The sequence below is a fragment of the Alosa alosa genome, chromosome 17, assembly GCF_017589495.1.
Source record: "Alosa alosa isolate M-15738 ecotype Scorff River chromosome 17, AALO_Geno_1.1, whole genome shotgun sequence".
NCBI lineage: Eukaryota > Metazoa > Chordata > Actinopteri > Clupeiformes > Clupeidae > Alosa > Alosa alosa.
The window spans coordinates 30,527,812-30,543,920 of record NC_063205.1 but is presented as its reverse complement, the minus strand read 5'-3'; the positions used below and the strand labels follow the sequence as shown (position 1 = coordinate 30,543,920).

The following is a 16,109-nucleotide window of genomic DNA, read 5'->3' as shown; positions in this document are numbered from 1 at the left end:
TTAGTAAAACGAGCGTACGATTTAGTAAAACAAGTGCACAATATAGTTAAACGAGGGCACAATTTAGTTAAACAAGAGCACAATTTAGTAAAACGAGCGCACAATGTAGTAAAACGAGCGCACATTCTCTTAACATGCAAAACATTTTGCGATGACCCCTCTAGGGCTCCGTAAAAATTAGCTTTGAATTTAATCAATAAGATGCAGCCTTATAGCCTATGATCTCTGTGTAGACAATAGCCTAATGAAAACTGAAAATATTTATCTGTCTGTGCCCTGGCTACAGTAGGCCTATAGTACATGCACTCCTATTGAATTTTCAGAACCAAGGAGAGAAATGAGAAAAATGTGTTACAGCTCTGTCTGCTATTTACACCCATTCTTCTTGATACATAATGAATAAATATGAACATTTATAAAATGTTTATCAGTACATTAGACTACTTTGCAAATTGCTAAACCATATAATAGCCTGTCCCACCATCATCATTGAAATAGCATAATGCTAGAATTAAGAAAAAAAAATGTCCAGCTGATGTCAGATGATTAAAGATTTACAGGCTAGGGAATAGGAATTATTTTGATATAATTTGCATGTAGCCTATGTATTCTCTATTGGGATGTAATCAAAATTAAGTTTTAAATAAAGTTAACACGTTTTCAGAAAATTTTGTTCCATGTGCCCTTTTTTTAAATTTGAGCCCCTGCCCCTTCAAAGGTCTCTGCACGCCCCTGGCTGGCAACAACAGACTGGTAAAACATCCAGAGGAGCTTGCTGCAGATGTTGAAGGACCACAGCCTCCTCAGGAAGTACAGCCTGCTCTGCCCTTTTTTGTAGAGTGCTTCAGTGTTGACTGACCAGTCCAGTGTATTGTCCAGATGTATCCCCAGATACTTGTAAGTGCTTACCACCTCCACATTGACCCACTTAATGGTAACTGGGAGCAGAGCGGGCTTAGACCTCCGGACATTGCACAAAGTCCTCCACCAGGCTCCTGTATTCCTCCTCCTGCCCATCCCTGATACACCCCACAATTGCACTATCGTCTGAAAACTTCTGCATGTGGCATGACTCTGTGTTGTAGCAGAAGTCAGACATGTACAGGTTGAACAGGACTGGAGAGAGCACTGCTCCCTGTGGAGCTCCAGTGCTGTTGATCACGGTGTCGGAGAGGCAGTTCTTCAGTCTGACGAATTGTGGCCGCTCTATCAGGTAGTCTGCAATCCAGGATACCAGGTGAGCATCCACAATCATCTGCAGGAGTTTTTCACCCAGTCTGAGGGGTTGGATGGTGTTAAAAGCACTGGAGAAGTCAAAGAACATGATACTCACAGCACTTATCCCCTTGTCCAGTGGAAGGGGGATGAGGGGTATTTGGTGGCTGGTGAACAGCGTTAGTGCAGTCACATTGTTCATGATCACGTTGTGGGGGAGGGGTGCGTCAGCCTTTGATGGTGGAGGTGCATGTTGCACAGTGAGGGGTGAGGTGTGAATCGGGCAGGCAAGCAAGCAAGAGCAGTGTCTGAATTTGACTTTGTACTCTGCACAATGACAATAAAGTTGAGTCCAATCTAATCTAATCTATCCCTAGTGGTCAAACATCACCAACATTATTGTGTGGCGAAGCCATGAACCAAGTCTGGTTTCGGTACGAGAAAGCATTCCCAAGATATGAGCTCATTTCCTCTAACTTTAGTACCTCCTAGTGCTCCAAGGTCACCAAATATATTGTGTGTCCTCTGGATGGGGTCCTAAGTCCATATACCAATTTCGGTTTCGGTACGCGAAAGCATTGCTGATATATGAGCCTACATCCTGTGATTATAGCGCCCCCACAGTGGTAAAAAGACTCCACATTTATTGTGTGTTCTTAGGATGGGAAAACATATAAACACAGTGGGTGCCTTGCAGCTTCGATGCTTGGCCCCCAATAATAGGAAAATGTACAAACACAATGGGTCCCTACACTGCGTGGTCCCAAATAATAGGAAAGCGTAAATATACAATTGGGCTTTGCTACTGGCCCCCAATAAGAAAAGGTAGAAACAGTAATGATGCTTCGCAGCTTCACTGCTTGGCCCCCAAAATGACCGAAATGTGCCAAATGACTTGAGTGATAGGAAGAAAATGTGTTGAAAGCCACAATCAGAATAATAGCTTGTGGATTTTGAAATTAAAAAAAGCCAAAAGATGTCATTGGAAGAGGACACACTCAACTATTCATTTATGGTGGAATTGTTTGCAACAAATCAGTCTTGACCAATAGGGACCAATTTTAGTGTATAAAAACTGCAATGAAAGAAATAGGCCACGGGAGTTCTAAGCGGAAAAAAAGGCATTTTATGCAATGGGGGTTTCACATGGGGGTTGTCATTGGAAAGAAGAGCGAGTTTAGTTTCAGAATGTGTTGAAACATCCGATGCAAAATGAATTATGGGATGTGTGTCGCTGTTCTAGTGCTGAAATTCTACAATTTTTCAAATACATTTTGTATTCAAAGGCAATAATGGGGCAATTTCCACTATAGAATTTCACAAGTGGGGTGTCATTGGAAAGAAAAGAGAGTGTAGTTTCAGAATGTGTTGAAACATCTGATGCAAAATGCATTATGGGATGTGTGTCGCTGTTCTAGTGCTGAAATTCTACAATTTCCCAAATACATTTTGTTTTCAAAGACAATAATGGGGCAATTTCCACCATAGAATTTCACGTAGGAGGTGTCATTGGAAAGAAGAGCGAGTGTAGTTTCAGAATGTGTTGAAACATCCATTGCAAAATGCATTATGGGATGTGTGTCGCTGTTCTAGTGCTGAAATTCTGCAATTTCACAAATACATACTATAAATTCAAAGGGGCTAAATATGCCATTTTCCACGATAGAATTTCACAAGTGGGGTGTCATTGGAAAAAGGAGACAGTGTAGTTTCAGAATGTGTTGAAACATCCGTTGCAAAATGTTTCCTGAGATGTGTTTGGCTGTTCTAGTGCTGAAATTCTGCAATTTCCCAAATACATACTATATATTCAAAGGGTAAAAAAGGCCATTTTTTAAAGAGGAGAGAGTGTAGTATCAGAATGTATTGAAAAATCCGATGCAAAATGACATATAGGCCGTAGGGAATACATTTACTGTAGAAAAACGTAAAAATCTGCCACCAACTACATAACCCCAGCCCCCCCACCCCCCAGTGCAAAATGAACAAACTTATTTAATAGAAAACATAACACAACATGTATCAAAACATCCAGCACAGAAAGTAAAGAAAAAATACATAATCTGCCACCCACTACATAACCTAAATTATTTGATAGAACACAAAAGACAACATTTATCAAAACATGGCACAATGGAGTCAACAGAAAAACGATATACAGGCTTTTAAACGTCTGTGAACAATGCCTGTTCATCTGCAACAGGCACATGCCTGTGTTATCGAAAATTTGCGGTCAACCCTGCCCCCTTGTGGTAGAAAATTGCAATATTTAAGGTGGAATCGAAACTAATCTCGCGATCTGAATGTAGTGCTAACTTCAGCCTCGTTCCCAAGGCGCCTGCCTGTATGTGAACCAGTCGTGAACGGTAATGGGTTTCTTTTTAATAAACTGCCTGTGCACTTACAAAGTTCTCAATGCTTCGGTTTACATGTAGAGACCCTCATTATACTACCGTGTAAGTGTGGTGCTATTTTGAGCCTTGTTAGTGGTTTAGAAATAGCGATTACTTTTTACTGTACATCTGCCCCGAAGGCTAGCGTTAAATGCTAATTGGCGGTTTGCAATACAACTGGTCACATTCGACTAGCAGGAAAACAAATGCCAGCAAACGGTCGAACTTGGTACACATGTGTTATTAACCCCCAGGTTAATTTTGCGCCAGAATTGTCCTTTAAAGGCACAGGTGCGCTACTCCAACCCGCTACATATATAACAAAACATTTCCTTCATTCGTAGGCCTACAGGAAATCCTCATACATAGTCCTAGGAATAAATAGGTATCTACATATTTCAGAAGAGGAAGCCTAAAGCATCAGAAAAACACATACAATAAAAAAAAAACCTTCTCTTGTCACACTTCCCACAACATCAACAACTTGTATTTATATAGCACTTTATCAAGGCACCCAAAGTGCTTTACAGTGAAGGGTCAAGTTTGATGGTGGATGTCCAGCAAATCTATGATTTTGATATATTGATGTTTCCTTCTTCCTTCTTGTTCAACATGGATCTACATGCATACAAATCCAATACAAAGTTTTGTTTAAACACATCAATCTCAAACATCAAACACTGTACATGGGAAAAACTCAGGCAGACAACCTCACCTTTCTATGTGTCTGTTTATGTGTGCGTGTGTGAGAATGAGTTTGTGTGTAAGTGTGTGAGTATTTGTGTGAGTGTGTGTGTGTCCTACGTAGAAGGCCCCTGTGTCTTGCCATATGATGTAGTGCTCAGCTCCACGGTGCAGAAGGCGGGGTTGTGCTGGCCAAATTTCTCCTTAACCTCCGACTCTCTGCTGAGGTCCAGTTTACCTGCACTGGGAGTCACCTTAGGATGGAGAACACACATCAGACTGTCTGTCACTGCTCTGTGTGTGTGTGGTGTGTGTGTGCGTGCATGCGTGTGTGTGTATATACCTTCTCTTTCAGGATTCTCAGTAGACAGTACAGTGTGAGGTCCTCCTTGCACAGGGTTAATCCTGCTGAAGATTTGCATTTCCTGTTTCCTGCAGAGATAAATACACATAACCATCAGGTAAAAAAGACACATTAAACACACTAAAAATGCTGGGTTGTTTTCTCAACCCAAACGCTGGGTTGAGGTTGAGGTAATTTGACCCTATTTTGCGTCGTTTTAACTAATTCTGCGTTGTGTGTGTGCATTGGTGTGCATGCGTGTGTGGTGATGTTGTGCTGACCTGCCAGCAGGCTGACGATGACACCGACGGCGAGTGCAGTGAGTGTGCCGATGGGACTAAAGTAGAGGTAGGACACCGAGTACCAGCTGTCCACTAACGCAGGACTAGAGAGAGGACAAGCAGAGTTAGCCTGAACACACACATATACATACACACACACACACAGAGAGAGAGATATGGGACTGAAGTAAAGGTAGGACATCGAGTACCAGCTGACCACAAATGGAGGACAAACAGAGTTAGCCTGATCACACACACACAAATACACACACACACATACACACATATACACACACACACACACAGACACACATACACAGTGCAGGCAAAAGTGGTGTGTGGTGAAGGACTGAGAATAGAGGTGGTTCTTACCCGCTGTGGTTGGCGTTGAGGAGATCGCTGGAGAAGTTGCCCAGCGGCAGAGAGCTGGCGCTCACGCTGGCACTGATGGTGCTGTTGAGGAGGATGCCCACCGTGCCATTGCAACCGTAGGTGGCCAGCGCCAGCGGACGGCTCAGGGAGGGCATCGGCGGGTACAGCTGGGCACCGATGCCAACCCACAGAGACAGCACAAGCCCACAGAACAGGCCTGCCAGGCCACCCTAGGGACCAATTAATGAATAAATGAACTCATTAGTTATGGACTCATTTTGGAAGCCATTTATTTACTTTCCACTGTAAATGATGTCTTGCAGAGCATAGGCCAAGTTAAGATGTAAAATAAAGGAAAATAAACAACCATACAATAATTTATCATACTAAACAACAAACAACTAAACATCATCATACTAAACAGCATCATACTAAACAACAAACAACTAAACAACATCATACTAAACAGCATCATACTAAACAGCATCATACTAAACATCATCATACTAAACAGCATCATACTAAACAACAAACAACTAAACAGCATCATACTAAACAGCATCATACTAAACAACTAAACAGCATCATACTAAACAGCATCATACTAAACAGCATCATACTAAACAACATCATACTAAACCATCATACTAAACAACAAACAACTAAACAACATCATACTAAACATCATCATACTAAACAACAAAATACTAAACATCATCATACTAAACAACATCATACTAAACATCATCATACTAAACAACTAAACATCATACTAAACAGCATCATACTTAACATCATCATACTAAACAACATCATACTAAACAACTAAACATCATAACAACATCATACTAAACAACTAAACATCATAACAACATCATACTAAACAACTAAACATCATAACAACATCATACTAAACAACTAAACATCATAACAACATCATACTAAACAACTAAGCATCATACTAAACATCATCATACTAAACAGCATCATACTAAACAGCTAAACATCATAACAACATCATACTAAATAACATCATACTAAACAGCATCATACTAAGCATCATACTAAACATCATCATACTAAACAACAAACTACACATACAAACAACATACTCCGTGTACCGTGGTACCGGGTACCGTGAAACTGACTGTGGCATATAGAAGTATTTCAGGGGGCATTTCTGCTTTGACCTTTTGACTAACCGTGGCATTGGCAAAAGGGCACAGAATGCCCAGCATGAACAGACCCAGCAGAGGCCCTCCCACCACACCAAAGATACTGGCCGCCACCTGGACACCGGCAGAAACACACACACACACACACACACACACACACACACACAGACCATTAGAGTACAGCAAGTTAGTCACACAGTGCACAGATAAATGGCCAGGTAGCACACACACACACACACACACACACAGAGAGAGGAAGAGACAGCAGAGTACACATACACACACACACAAACACAGAAACAGAGAGAGAGAGAGAGAGAGCAGAGTACACACACACACACACCAGTCTCTCAATAGGGCTTATTGAGAGGCCAGTTCTTGGCGACTCACCTGTAAAAGGCTATCCACAATAGAGGCTAATCCTGCCATTCCAATGCACAATGCCCCATACACCAGGCCTAAGGACATGAACATGGTTATTAAACATATTCAAGTCTGTTCATATTTCACCACACTTCTGAATAAGAAAGACATTGATGACCATCTGATCAAAACAATCACATGAAGTAGCATAACAGAATGTACTGCAATTAAAAATGTCCATGTATTAAATTTGCATTTTAGGATGATACAGTGGTCTTACAGTGGTTTCCTCGGTTTAAATACCCACTGGGGCCTTTGAAGAGCCGGTAGAGCTGTTTAAATACCCACTGAGGCTGTTTAAATACCCACTGAGACGGGAGAGCTGTGTAAATACCCACTGAGGCTGTTTAAATACTCACTGAGGCTGTTTAAATACTCACTGAAGGCTTTAGAGAGACGGGAGAGCTGTTTAAATACCCACTGAGGCTGTTTAAATACTCACTGAGGCTGTTTAAATACTCAATGAGGGCTTTAGAGAGACGGGAGAGCCGTTTAAATACCCACTGAGGCTGTTTAAATACCCACTGAGGCTGTTTAAATACTCAATGAGGGCTTTAGAGAGACGGGAGAGCCGTTTAAATACCCACTGAGGCTGTTTAAATACTCAATGAGGGCTTTAGAGAGACGGGAGAGCTGTTTAAATACCCACTGAGTCTGTTTAAATACTCACTGAGTCTGTTTAAATACTCACTGAGGCTGTTTGAATACCCAGGCTGTTTAAATACTCAATGAGGGCTTTAGAGAGACTGGAGAGCTGTTTAAATACCCACTGAGTCTGTTTAAATACTCACTGAGTCTGTTTAAATACTCACTGAGGCTGTTTGAATACCCACTGAGGCTGTTTAAATACTCAATGAGGGCTTTAGAGAGACGGGAGAGCCGTTTAAATACCCACTGAGTCTGTTTAAATACTCACTGAGGCTGTTTGAATACCCAGGCTGTTTAAATACTCATTGAGGGCTTTAGAGAGACGGGAGAGCTGTTTAAATACTCACGGAGTCTGTTTAAATATTCACTGAGGCTGTTTAAATACTCACTGAGGCTGTTTAAATACTCACTGAGGGCTTTAGAGAGACGGGAGAGCTGTTTCTCGGTCAGGTTGCTGTACGGCTTCACCAAGTCCTCCACTGTTACGGCGGCCAGTGCATTGATACTGGAGGAGACTGTGCTGTGAAGAAAAAAGTATTCATGTAGGCTAGCCAGTCAATCAATTAATGCTTTGTGATGGCATTTGCATTAAAACAATCAATTAGTCATCCAATCTATGAACTAATTAAAGAATTGTGGTGACATGATCTCTGCATTTTTAAAATGAATCAGAACAGAGATGGAACTAACACCAGATCGGTCCAACTCCTGTTAGCCATCTCCTAGCAACATCTAACCTACCTCAGAGTGCCACTATATGCGGCAGCCACAAACAGTCCGGGAAGACCGGGATGCTCCCGTAAGATATCCATCACTAGGTACGGCATCAGCTACACACACACACACACACACACAAAGACATGTGTATTAGCTACACACAAGGACATATCTATCACTAGGTACGGCATCAGCTACACACACACACACACACACACACACAGACATGTGTATTAGCTACACACAAGGACATATCTATCACTAGGTACGGCATCAGCTACACACACACACACACACACACACACACGTGTATTAGCTACACACAAGGACATATCGATCACTGGGTACGGCATCAGCTACACACACACACACACACACAGAGCAAGCACAGAAAACAACACACACATGTCCTTCATAATAGCACATGTCGATATCGTCCTAAATATAGGACTAAACCTATCGGACTAAACCTGATCTAGGGATGAGATGAGACTGATCTAGTGATGAGATGAGACTAAACCTGATCTGGTGATGAGATGTGATGAGACTAAACCTAAACTAGTGCTGAGATAAGATGAGACTAAACCTGATCTAATGATGAAATGGGACTAAACCTGATCTGGTGATGAGATGAGACTGATCTAGTGATGAGATGAGACTAAACCTGATCTAATGATGAAATGGGACTAAACCTGATCTGGTGATGAGATGGGACTAAACCTGATCTAGTGCTGAGATGAGATGGGCCTGATCTACAGTAGTGCTAAAATGGGACTAAACCTGATCTAGTGCTAAGATGAGACTGATCTGGTGATGAAATGGGACTAAAGCTGATCTAGTGATTAGATGAGTTGGGCCTGATATAGTGCTGAGATGGAACTAAACTGAGACTGACCTGGTCTGCTGAGGAGACAGATCCGCTGGTCCAGGGGTCGCAGTGCTTGTAGACGGAGTAGAGGCACAAGCCAGCAAGCACCGAACACAGCAGGATCACCCACAGGCCAATCAGGTTCACATACAGGGACCTAGTGGAAACACACACATAGATGCACACACACACACACACACACACACACACATAGATACACAAACACACACATACACACACACACACACACACACACTTTTGTAAATAAATAGTCCTGGAATTCTCGGTGTATGTCGTGTGTGTGTGTGAGAGAGAGAGAGTTACAGTATTATTTTACTGGCACATTTGTCACCCCCTGTTGGTGCGGATGTGTAATTGCGCTCACATTTTGGCATGGGCCAGGGTCTTGCAGGAGACGTATCTCTGCACTTGGGCCTGGTTGGTGCCATAGATGCCTATGTACACAAGCGCTCCACCAAATGTGATGGTCCAAAAGGTGTGTCGTCTTAGTGGGTTTGGGTCAAAGCTGAAAAGAGCGAGAGAGAGAGTGTGTGAGGTAGAGAGAGAGAGAGAGAGAGAGAGAGAGAGTGAGAGGACAGGAGACGTCCTGTAAAGACAGAGCCTCTGTGTGTGTGTTTGTGTGTGTGTGTGTGTGTGTGTGCGGGCGTGCGTGTGTGTGTGTGTGTGTGTGTGTGTGTGTGTGTGTGTGTGTGTGTGTGTATGTGTGTGTGTGTGTATGTGCCTGTGTGTGTGTGTGTGTGTGAGTGTCTGTGTGTGAGAGAGAGTGTGTGTGTGTGTGTGTGTGTGCGCACGCGTCTGTGTGTGTGTGTGTGAGAGTGTCTCTGTGTGAGAGAGAGAGTGTGTGTGTGTGTGCACGCACGTGTCTCTCTGTGTGTGTGTGAGAGTGTCTGTGTGAGAGAGAGAGAGTGTTTGTGTGTGTGTGTGTGTGTCTGTGTGTGTGTGTGTGTGTGTCTGTGTGTGTCAGTGTTGCACGGTCTGCCCGAAATTAAGCGGTCACCCGCGGTTATGAGTCATAAACAAAATATTTTAATGATATTCGGGTCAGTTAAAATTAATTAAATATATATTTTCTACAAATAGGCCTACTTAAAATATCATGAGAAGGCTAGCCAGCATCAATACAGTAAAGCATCAATACAGTAAAGTCAACAGTAAAGAAGCTGAAGACGCGAGTTAATAAAGACACCCCTTCAGGAAAAGTGATATAGGCTATGGGAAATATTGGGAAAAGTTCTTAAAGAAGATGACAGTAGTACAAGTTATGGTCTATGTAGGCCTACTTCTTGCGAAGCCATTTAAAAGTATGACAGCCAAAACAGGCAGCCTGCAGGAATAAATGTTATACAGTATCTACCGGTATGTATAGGTTCACGCATGCATAAAAGTTACCTTAGTTTGTTGTGTTTGTGACTTTAAATAGTGGATGTGCTTTAGTAAAGCTTTGTGCTTCATTCAGCAGTATCCAGTTCTTACGCTAACGTTTTGACCAGCAATGTATCTCTCTTGTCTACCTTGCCTCACCATTTCTGTTTTCGAAAGAAAGATGTATGTCCATGGCCTTCAAATCTTATCCTAGTGTTCTAATCCTTGGTGGTTGCGTGCATGCTTGTGCTCCTATTCTCATTCTCTCTCCTGCGCAAACATTATGTCCTGCATGCCTACTGCGTAGTTCTACTGCATAAAGTTTTGCAAATAAATTAGTTTGTTTTACAGAAATGGCCTACTGTCACACTGCATGCAGGCTATAACCAAAAGCACACATTTTGTAAATAAGCGGGTCGGATCGCGGGTCGGGTATAATTTTGTCCTAATTAATATTCGCGGTCCGAGTTGCGGTCGGGTTGATTAAAATATCGGGCGACCGCGGGCCGCTTGTGACCAAACCCGCGCAACACTGGTGTGTGTGTGTGTGTGTGTGTGTGCATGCATGTAATTCCAACTCACTCCCAGATCTCAAGTCGTCCCCCCTCCGCCGCGTCATTCAAGATGGTCGCCATGCCGCCCTGCCGCACCACTGATTTGAGGATGACCGCAAGCAAACCGGCCACCATGATGCCCACCTGGAGCACATCTGTCCATACCACCGCCTTGAGCCCGCCCTGACACACACACACACACACACACTCACACATACATAATTTACATTTACATAAATGTGTGTGTGTGTGTGTGTGTTTGAATGTATCTCTTACCAGAGTGCAGTAGAAGGTGCACACTACTCCTGTAGCTATGACTGCCCCCCACAGGTCAAAGCCAGTCACTGCAGAAGGACAGAAGAAGAGACAGGGGGAGACAGAGTGAGTACGTGTGTGTGTGTTTGTGTGTTTGTGTGTGTGTGTGTGAGTGTGAGTGTGTGTGTGTGTGTGTGTGTGTGTGTGAGAGAGTGTGTGTGAATGTGTGTGTGTGTGTGTGTGTGTGTGGGTGTATGTGAGTATGAGTGCTTGTGTGTGAGTGTGAGTGTGTGTGTGTGTGTGTGTGTGTGTGTGTGTGTGTGTGTGTGTGTGTGTGTGTGTGAGCTCAGAGTGAAGATGGCCTCACCTTGGTTGAGTGCCAGTGCTGGGACATAGATGACAATCCCAGTGTAGAGAATCTGCAGACAAGGCACAGCAGGAGCTCAGTACGGTCAAACAGGAATCAAATGTAGCAGCCAGAATGTGGGATTCTCCCTCAACCAACCAACCAATCATGTAGATGAAATGTATGTACTTCTTCCTGGAAGGAAGCACCCCAAATGTATATCCCAAAATATATCCCAGTGTTTACTGTAATAAGGCTGAAATGCTGTAATACCAAAGCTGAAATCCATAGGAATGGAGAGACAGAGTGAGAGGAAGATAAAGATGAGGAGTGAGATAAAGAGGAAGAGGAGGAGTGAGATGAAGAGGAGGAGTGAAATGAAGATGAGGAGTGAGAGGAAAATGAAGAGGAGGAGGAAGAGGAAGAGTGAGAGGAAGATGAAGAGGAGGAGTGAGATGATCAGGAGTGAGAGGAAGAGGAGGAGTGATATGAAGATGAAGAGTGAGATGAAGATGAGGAGGAAGATGAGGAGTGAGATGAAGAGGAAGAGAGAGATGAAGATGAGGTGTGAGATGAAGAGGAGTGAGGGGAAGATGAAGAGGAGGAGTGAGGGGAAGAGGAGGAGTGAGGGGAAGAGGAGGAGTGAGAGGAAGAGGAGGAGTGAGATGAAGATGAGGTGACTCACCGTCTGCAAGACGAACAAGGCCGTTCCACACAGACGCGCTGCTCTGTTGAAGCGCATCTCCAGGTACTAGAAGGGCAAAAGTGGCAAAGCAAAGGACCTTCATTTATATCCCTTACTGAGGGCAGGAGACACACACACACACACCACACACACACACACACTTTATCTCCTCGGGGAGACAAATAAAGATACTTTGACTTTGACCATTTGCACTTCTGTGGAAGAAGTCGGTATCTTTACATAACTTAATTATAATAATATATAATATTATAATATATAATATATAACAATTTACAATCATTCTCAGCTATGTCAGTTGAAATAGAGGTTTAGCAATGTGGGTATAAACATGTGAACACAGAATAAACAATAATGCTAGGATGATAGGGGTGAGTGTGTATCAATGTGAGTGTGAGTGTGTCTGTGCATCTGTGTGTGTGTGTGTGTGTGTGTGCGCATGCGTCTGTCTGTGTGTGTGTGTGTGTGTGTGTGTGTGTGTGTGTGAGTGCGTCTCTCTCACTCTGTGTGTGTGTGTATCAGTGTGTGTGTGAGTGCGTCTCTGTGTGTGTGTCTCTTTCTCTCTCTCTCTCTCTGTTCAGAAACCTCAGTTTGTACAGTGTGTTCTGACCTACTGACCTGCTGCTGGACGAGTGTGTGTTTCTCTCATTTTTTACCTGCTGGACGAGTGTGTGTTTCTCTCATTTTTGCTCTGTTTATTCAGTAATACGTTTCACGAGAGCTCTGCACAGGATATCAAATATGATCAAATATGCGGTTCACGCATGCTGTGGGATTCTGCTGAATCTCAAAAAATCCAATGCGTCACCATGCATATGATATGAGTAAAGCTTTGTAACACTCAAAAGCATTGTAGTGAAATAAACAGTGTATTAACAATATAATTTAAAACTTCTGTCTAAATTGTACAACAGCACAACACAACGTCTATGCAGCTTATACACTCCTGCTTAAACCCCTTATAGACATACACTCCAGATCTCACTCTCCTTAGTGTCACAGCTCACATATCTTACAGGTGATATCTTACAGGTGCTTTATAAACAATCTCAGCTCACATATCTTACAGGTGATATCTTACAGGTGCTTTATAAACAATCTCAGCTCACATATCTTACAGGTTATATCTTACAGGTGCTTTATAAACAATCTCAGCTCACATATCTTACAGGTGATATCTTACAGGTGCAATAAACAATTTCAGCTCACATATCTTACAGGTGCAATAAACAACCTCAGCTCACATATCTTACAGGCGATTCATAAAGCCTTGTCGTCCCCCCCGGCCCTTGTAGGTGTTTATAAACAATCTCAGGCCACATGCCATACAGTATACCTTTATAAAGCCCCGATGTCCGCCCCAGCCCTTGCAGAACTCGTAGGTGTTTATAAACAATCATTCCTTAGCGCTGCATTCTAAAGCCCTGACGCCCCCTTATCCCTCTGCTCACCTCGTAGGTGCTGGTGATTCCGAGCCTGTAGTAGACGGGCACAAACACCTCGGAGCAGACCAGCACGGTCAGCACGAAGGACAGGCCGTAGTAGCAGTACAGGGCGCCGAAGCGGTAGATCTCCGCCGGCGTGGACAGCACCGTGATAGCCGACATGAAGCTGGCCGACAGCGACATCGCCACGGGAACGGCCGTCATGCTGCGCCCGGCCATCAGGAAGTCCCCCGAGCTCTGGGGCCCGTGGTCCACGTAGGCGTAGAAGACGCCGATCGCTGCGGAGACGAGGAGCATCAAGGCGAAGACCGCGTAGTCCCACACGCTGAAGAAGCCAATGGGGGACGAGGCGTCCATCCTCAATTCAACTCTAACCAACTCTAATGAATTCTAATGTATTTCTATTCTCTGCAGACCAATAGACTCAGTCCCTCCCCAGCAGAGATTGCCGCTGTTTTAGTGTGTCCCAGTAAGCCCCAACGGTGCTGAAGGAACCTCTACGTCCAGCCTGGTCCAGTGAGCCAACTTCAGGTGGTAGCCTCAGGTGGATGATCTAGCCCCTAATCTGTGCTCTGAAAGTAAGTAACGTGATGTCTGCGTGTGTGTGTGTGTGTGTGTGTGTGTGTGTGTGTGTGTGTGTGTGTGTGTGTGTGTGTGTGTGTGAATCCTCTCCTTTGTGCACTGCAGAGGCTATGGCATTCCTGGCAGGTAGCTCGGCTCAGCGGGTTCTCAAGAGTGGCGATTGTTCTCCTCTAGGTCCAGGAGATAAGAGAGAGCCCTGTCAACACACTCCGCAACACTCTGCAGCCTGGACACACACTCCAAACACAACTCCTCATACTGGGAAATGGGCTTTTATGCGTGTGTGTGTGTATTCATATTCATGTGGGAGTACAGACAGTGAGAGTGTGTGTGTATGTGTTTGGGAGGGAGATAGTACAGACAGTGAGAAAAAGTGTGTGTGTGTGTGTGTGTGATCAGAGGGAGGACACAGAGTGAAAAACAGTCTGTGTGTTCTTGGGTGACAAGGGATTTTGAGCGTTTAAACCCTCTGTCCGGATGTAGGCAGCTAGAGTGTATCTCATTTTTAACATGTGCTCATGTAACAATAATGAAAACAATGTGTTCTCCACGGGTCTGTAGTTCCCCTGTCTCACCAATGTATTCTCCATGGGTCTGTATAGTTCCCCTGTCTCACCAATGAGTTCTCCACGGGTCTGTAGTTCCCCTGTCTCACTACTGTGTTCTCCATGGGTCTGTAGTTCTCCATGGGTCTGTAGTTCCCCTGTCTCACCAATGTATTGTCCATGGGTATGTAGTTATTATGGGTCTGTAGTTCCCCTGTCTCACCAATGTAACTTTGCTGGCAACATCCCCCCATAACAACCTCTGAGCAGAAATGAAACAAAACTTTCCAGATGCCTCTTTAAGTGATTTATAAGCCATTTTACGTAACACTTTTTGTAATATCTCCTCATAACCCCTAATGAAAAAGAACTATAGTAATACTATAAGATTTCAATAGTAGTTCTAGTGTATAAAACGTATGTAACGCCGTTCAGTGAGGACAGCCCTCTCTGTCCCGTCGGCTGCGTCGACCATGCCCACTCCAATCCAGCGGAGTTCTAATCACCTGTCACCTGTTAATTAACCAAAGGCTTTATAAAGACTCTGTTTCCCTTGGCACAGCCACAGCGTGAGGTACTGTGTCTGCTGAACGCACTGAGCCTTCTTAGAGAACTTATCGTTAAACCACACTGAATGATTATTGACCTTGTTCCGTCCCCTGACCACGATTCTTGGATCAAGGATCATGGAACCAGTTATGTATTTGCCCTGCAACATTGCTCAAAGTTGCCTCATATCACCTAAAGCAACACAACAAAAAAATCGTATGTGGCCCCCTTCGTGTCAACATATTTAGCGCTTACACAGTACCCAGGTCATGATTCTTCCTGATCAACAGTGTTACACAGTGTAATATCAAGTAGCCTAATCTGAATTGACAATGCCAGGGACTTTTTTCAATTTTATACCACTTGACAATTTCAGTTATGCCTTTTTAAGGGCATCTCTGATATATCTAGTCTATGAGATGGGAGGCCAGCATAGCTAATCTGATGACTGTAGGTTTATGGGATGTCTTGTAGGCAAAGAAAAAAGTTGGTGCTCTCAAACACTGTCCACTTCATTAACAGAGTCAGTATAGATGAAGAAATAGATTAAATAGACAGGCTGGTTTGCAAAGTGATTTGATATATTTTTAGTCTTTTTCAAAAAACAAAAATACATTTTTCTATTTTG

The 16,109-nt window shown here is 43.5% G+C and overlaps 1 protein-coding gene across 1 annotated transcript; it reads right to left on the bottom strand.

Annotated features, from left to right (window-relative positions):
• Positions 1-4,408: 4,408 nt before the first annotated feature.
• Positions 4,409-14,606, bottom strand: slc5a8 (solute carrier family 5 member 8). Its single transcript, XM_048267626.1, has 15 exons — positions 13,812-14,606; positions 12,343-12,408; positions 11,679-11,730; positions 11,333-11,400; positions 11,085-11,239; positions 9,505-9,645; positions 9,147-9,276; positions 8,276-8,364; positions 7,945-8,054; positions 6,854-6,921; positions 6,491-6,577; positions 5,289-5,518; positions 4,917-5,020; positions 4,636-4,724; positions 4,409-4,546 (listed from the first exon to the last, which is right to left on the bottom strand). The coding sequence occupies exons 1-15, from the start codon at positions 14,160-14,162 to the stop codon at positions 4,409-4,411; spliced, it is 1,878 nt and encodes a 625-aa protein (XP_048123583.1). The 5' UTR covers positions 14,163-14,606.
• Positions 14,607-16,109: the final 1,503 nt, after the last annotated feature.